The sequence below is a fragment of the Mycetomoellerius zeteki genome, unplaced genomic scaffold, assembly GCF_001594055.1.
Source record: "Mycetomoellerius zeteki isolate Tzet28-1 unplaced genomic scaffold, Tzet1.0 scaffold98, whole genome shotgun sequence".
Lineage (NCBI taxonomy): Eukaryota > Metazoa > Arthropoda > Insecta > Hymenoptera > Formicidae > Mycetomoellerius > Mycetomoellerius zeteki.
Window position 1 is genome coordinate 3573825 of NW_017258021.1, and position 5085 is coordinate 3578909.

The 5085-nt window shown below is 35.4% G+C and overlaps 2 protein-coding genes across 9 annotated transcripts in view; one reads left to right on the plus strand and one right to left on the minus strand.

The window, feature by feature from the left end:
• Positions 1-501: 501 nt before the first annotated feature.
• The window catches only part of Efa6 (Exchange factor for Arf 6), a 25478-nt gene continuing 20894 nt past the window's right edge, over positions 502-5085 (plus strand). For 7 of the 8 annotated variants that reach the window (XR_001936993.1, XM_018461008.1, XM_018461004.1 and 4 more), the window contains exon 1: positions 502-1193. Coding sequence is in view for 7 of the 8 variants with exons in the window: in XM_018461008.1 (XP_018316510.1) it covers positions 1032-1193 (162 nt within the window). In the remaining variant the exon portion in view is untranslated. The remainder of the gene's footprint in view (positions 1194-5085) is intronic. The other variant, XM_018461013.1, reaches the window with a different exon arrangement.
• LOC108730984 (probable tubulin polyglutamylase TTLL9) overlaps positions 2914-5085 on the minus strand; it is a 4239-nt gene continuing 2067 nt past the window's right edge. Inside the window, exons 4-6 of the mRNA XM_018461014.1 lie at positions 3832-4140; positions 3483-3697; positions 2914-3207 (exon numbers count right to left, since the gene is read on the minus strand). Of these exons, the coding sequence (XP_018316516.1) occupies positions 2956-3207; positions 3483-3697; positions 3832-4140 (776 nt within the window). The 3' untranslated portion in view covers positions 2914-2955. The remainder of the gene's footprint in view (positions 3208-3482; positions 3698-3831; positions 4141-5085) is intronic.

A 5085-nucleotide genomic window follows, 5' to 3' on the forward strand; every position in this document is an offset into this window, starting at 1 on the left:
GATATCTACTAATGTAGTCCTAGGGTGCGGCCGGTGCCGTATATTTCAAAATTACGTGACACTTGACTCTTTTACATATATCGTTTACGTTAAATTTATACGAATTTTTTTCGACAATACGAACAGACAATATATGCGTTCGAGGAGACGTTATTAACGCTATTTATATCATTCTATCTTTATCACATGTATATTTATTACATGTAAAAATTGTTCATTGGGTAGATATAGATTATTATATTTTAAACGTAAATTGCGTAAACGTAGAATTTTCTGATATATACGAACGATACGGACACTTACCGCAGCAACATGTAACATATAGGTACGTAGGTGATAAAACTGAAAGATGTCCATGGCGTCTTTCGTTTATATCCGCTCCTGATCGGCACGCTACGCGATTGGTCAGTAGCGAAAGATGTAGGGGGGGACTCGGTGACGAGGTGAAAGACCGGTGGCGCGCCGCGCGCGCAGGTGGCGCCGCGCGCTCGCTCAATCAGTTGCGGGCAGTTGCGGGGTGTCCACCGGCCAGGTGAGAAAGTTGTTATTATTATTTGTACTCTCGCGCGTCTTTCGTCGGTATTCGCGTGTCGCTGCTGTTTGCGACGGCTATCCGTAGTCGAGTAGTCCGCAGTTCGATCTCCTTCGACGAGAGAAAAGAGTAGCGTACGCATACGCGTATGCAGGGTGAAGCACGAAGCAGCAGTCGCCTTATCTCCCTTCCTCCCTGTGGCGTCGAATGAGAGCGAAAGAGACCGAGCGCACCCGACGATCGTTCGCAGTGCGGCGCGACGAAGAGGGGAGGGCGCTTCCTCGTCCCGCGCGTGGGTGTGCGAGTGATAGATACACAGTTGTCGAGTGACAGAAGCGCGGAGGGCGAGGATAACCCAAATAAGGAAGGTGCGCCCTTTGCCCGTTACCACCTCGATCGGAAGTGCACAAGTGCGAGAGGTAGTGCGAGGTAGTGTGAGATCGTGAAAAGGTGACATTACGGCAAATGACAGCGAAGAGGTGAGGATCAATGTGCCGTGATGGCTGAGGAGGAGCTGCTGGTCACCCTGTGCCGCGGCGACTCCGGCTCCGGCGGCTCTTTCGGTTTCTCGTTGCTCGGCGCCTCGGCGTCGGCGGGCCTGCCGGCCGCCCACGTCATCTACGACATCGTCGAAAATTCACCGGCGGCCAGGAGCGGCAAGGTGAGTTACAACACGGCGCGGCGCGGGGTAGAGCAGCCTAGAGCTCTCCGCCGCGCCGTAAGGATGATTTTCGCCTATCTTTCTCACAGGAAATTGATCCTTACGTATCAACGATTCTCGCATGATCGATTTTTGTGTATGGCACGGTATGTTTTTATAAATGCGAAACAATGATTTTCCTACAGTTTTTTCTGGCATACAGCTACGCTATAGGGAATTGATTTTTAAGAATAAACGTACCAGGCGATAACGATTTTTCGTATGCCTTGCAGCATTAGAAATTAAACCCTGGGATGAACAATTTAATAGAATCATTTTTGTGTGCAACCAGTTTGAGAAATTGATATTCGCCAATCGATATACCTACACGCGAGACGTTACAATTCTCGCAAGATTGATTTTCGCTGCTAGTAGAGTGGTAAATTGATCTTTGTAAATTAAGAAACTATGTAAGATCATTTTTAGCGTGATTGATTTTTATAAATAAACGCTACAATTGTATTAAAGCCGACATTTGTATGCTGTCTGGAGCGGAGATTGATTTTTTTATCGATAGGTATTGAAATGAGTAAATTAAAATGGAAGAAATAAGGTTCTCATAAGCTATTTTATATACGAGTTCCACAATACTGATTCGAAGAAAAAGATTGTGTTTTTGCATTACTGGTCGGAAATGGATCAAGTCAATTTAAACTGTTTTTAAAATAGATAAAATATTGCAGATTATAACTGTTTTTTCGAACGAATTGTGCTTTTATAAGAGGAAGAAATGAAATTTATATAGTACTTCAAGAAGGTCTTCTCAGCGTTCTTTAAAGAGCTTTCAGTATACACGAATAAGAATTGATAGTGTCCTAAGTACAGCGTCTCTAAACACTTACGGTATTCCAAGTAAAAATAAGATATATTATTTCTAATGGAACTAATTTTTCTAATTGTGAATCGATGGTTAATTAAAACAAAGATTCCATCGTTTTCTGATAAGCTCTTATTATTAATAGTTCTTAAAATGTTATAAATATAAATTTATAATATCAAATTAACGATACTCTTGTTAAGTTAAATTAAATTTTAATGATTTTTACAATTTTTATTTAAGTTTAACAATTAAAAATTTTATATAATTTATTTAAGTCTAAAGTTGCTATATATAAATTGATAACGTCAAGAAGTGATTTTTGAAAATTAATTTGTTAGAATCACACAAATGTGTTAATCAGTTTTGAATCAATCAAAATTTTGAAATATATGACTGATAAATGAATTAAGTTTTAATATAAAAAAGATATTTATTTATCTTTATTTATATATCGATATTGCAAATAATCTGTGATAAAGGAGAAAGAAATGTCAAATAATCTCAAGACATAATCAAGATACTTATTGCTATCATAAATAAATGATTTAAATAATATTTAGATATGATCAAGTAGAAAAGACTGGTTAATGTGGTTACGAAGTCGCACAAGTCTCTTCGGCTAAATTTAGTTTTGACGCTGGAAACGAAGAAAAAAAATGACGAAGGCAAGATATGTGATGTAAAAGCGAGAGTGCACCAGCTGCATTCTTTCTGCATAGTGGCACAGTTTTGCGAAGAATATTTAATAACTTATTAGAAATTTCACAAGAGAATTTTGTGGTTATCTATATAGAAGATATCGAGATAATAATTAAGACTAGTGAATGAAAATTATTTGTTGGTTAACGAGTTTTTAAAATATAATTTTTTAACGTAATCTGATATCTTAAAGTTTATTTCTATTTATTTTAAACAATATTGCACCATGGGAGAGTAATCTTGTCCTGCTTTTCGTTTTTCAATTAGCTGACTTTTCAATAAAGAGAGCTGCTTTTGACGATCATTAATTGCTCCGAGAAAGATGTTGAGTCTCCTGAGATCATTGGAAATCACATCCGTGCGAATGCCGGGGTATGGGCAGCTGGTCCAAACTGGTCCGTCGTCCCAGAGCAGATCCAGCCCCCCAATTCTGGTCTCGTGTCCGCTGAAGCAACCCTTCAATCAAAATTATATTGATTTATTTATACGAAATATCTTTCAAAATTTAAAAATTTTATATAATAATGATTATATTTAAAAATATTTTAATCGAGAGCATAATAAAACATTTTATATAAAAATATATGAAATAATTATAAATGTACATATAAATATGTAAATAAATATTTTTATAAAATATAAATATTTTTATTATTAACTATATACGTACTATATAAGTATAGGTAACAATATATAAAAAGCAAGAGAAAGAATTCATGTATAACTGGTACCTCAAAGTCGAGGACATTGAGGACGTCGTCAACCAGATCGGATTTCAGACGTTGATCCTCGTTGTCGGTACCTGTTAAGGCTGGGGATGCGTTGATTTCCAATAACCAAGGTCGAAGATCATCACTGAGCAGTATATCGTAGCCATAGAGCTCGAAACAGTTGCGATCTTGCATCATGGCTGGTTGTACTGCCAGTAGACTCGCCATTATCACGCCTGCAATATAAATATAGATATAATATGTACAAACATTACACACATACACAAGATAAATCGTAAAATGATTGTAAAGTGATTATATTATTTGTCAAATCTTATTAATAACAGTAATTTGATAATTTTGTAAATACCCGCAATGCGTTGCATCAAATTTTCAACCACTTCCACCTCATAATAAGCTATCAAATAATCCCTGAGCTTATTCAATGCCCATTTACAGTTCCACTCCCCATTCTCGTCTTTTATCGAAGAGATACCCTCGGTAGTCTGACTTGCTTTCAGCTGTATTGCCGTATTCGTCAAATGCACTCTGTTGTCGTCAATGTTTTCCAGATCGAACAATTGACCACATAAACGGGCAAAACCTTCCCTAGCTAACCATACTTTCAAAGGATGAAATGATGTCACCAATACGTAAATGCGTAGATCAAACTTTCGCCCTGAAATCAGAGATTTAATTTTTGTAAAATAGAAATGTTGATATTGGAAGAATTCAAGATATATGGAGCTAATTCATGATTTTAATGGTTTAATACTAACATCAATTAGCAATTAATAAACAAAATATAAAATTACATACAGTGTAAATGTATAATATATATAACAAATAAATATTCAATTACTAAAAATTGAGGAATTAATAAAGTCATAAAATTTAAATATACACTTACTCGAATTTCATGACTTTAATTTCTCAATTATATATGTATATAACTTAATTTATATTATATATTTATATATTATATATTTATATTATTATTTATAGTAAGAGCGTAGTGTAGCAGATAGCGCACTGGTTTACTATACTAGAGATCCCGGGTTCGATCCTCGGTCGGCAGAATCGAAAAATTTTCGTACGCTCGTAGCTCCTCTCGGAAGGCAATGGCAAACTACTGAGTAGTATACTTGCCCAGGAAACCTCCCTACCAAAAATTGCCGTTCGGAATCGGCGTTTAAACTGTAGGTCCCTATATACCTTATGTATGATCAGTGTGCACACACAGGTATATGAGAGGGAGACGCCTATACGTATATTGTGAGCGTATGTCATTTGAAGAAGATAGTATTATTTATTGTTAATATTAACTTAATAATTTTTTATTGCTACACTGAAAAAAAATTTATTAAATTAATAAATATTTCTTTGAATAGTCCTAGCGGAATATTTACTTATGGTAAATAAATATTTAGATAAATAAAAAAAAAATGATGATAGTTGAATGAAACTAATGATTCCTGTATCTAATAAATATGATGTGTGTTTACATTCAGTAAATATTCCGCTAAAATTATTCAAAGAAATATTTATTAAAATTTAGTAAATTTTTTCTTAATGTGTAATTTCTTTCTTAGTGTGTAATATGTGTGTATATATATATATATAT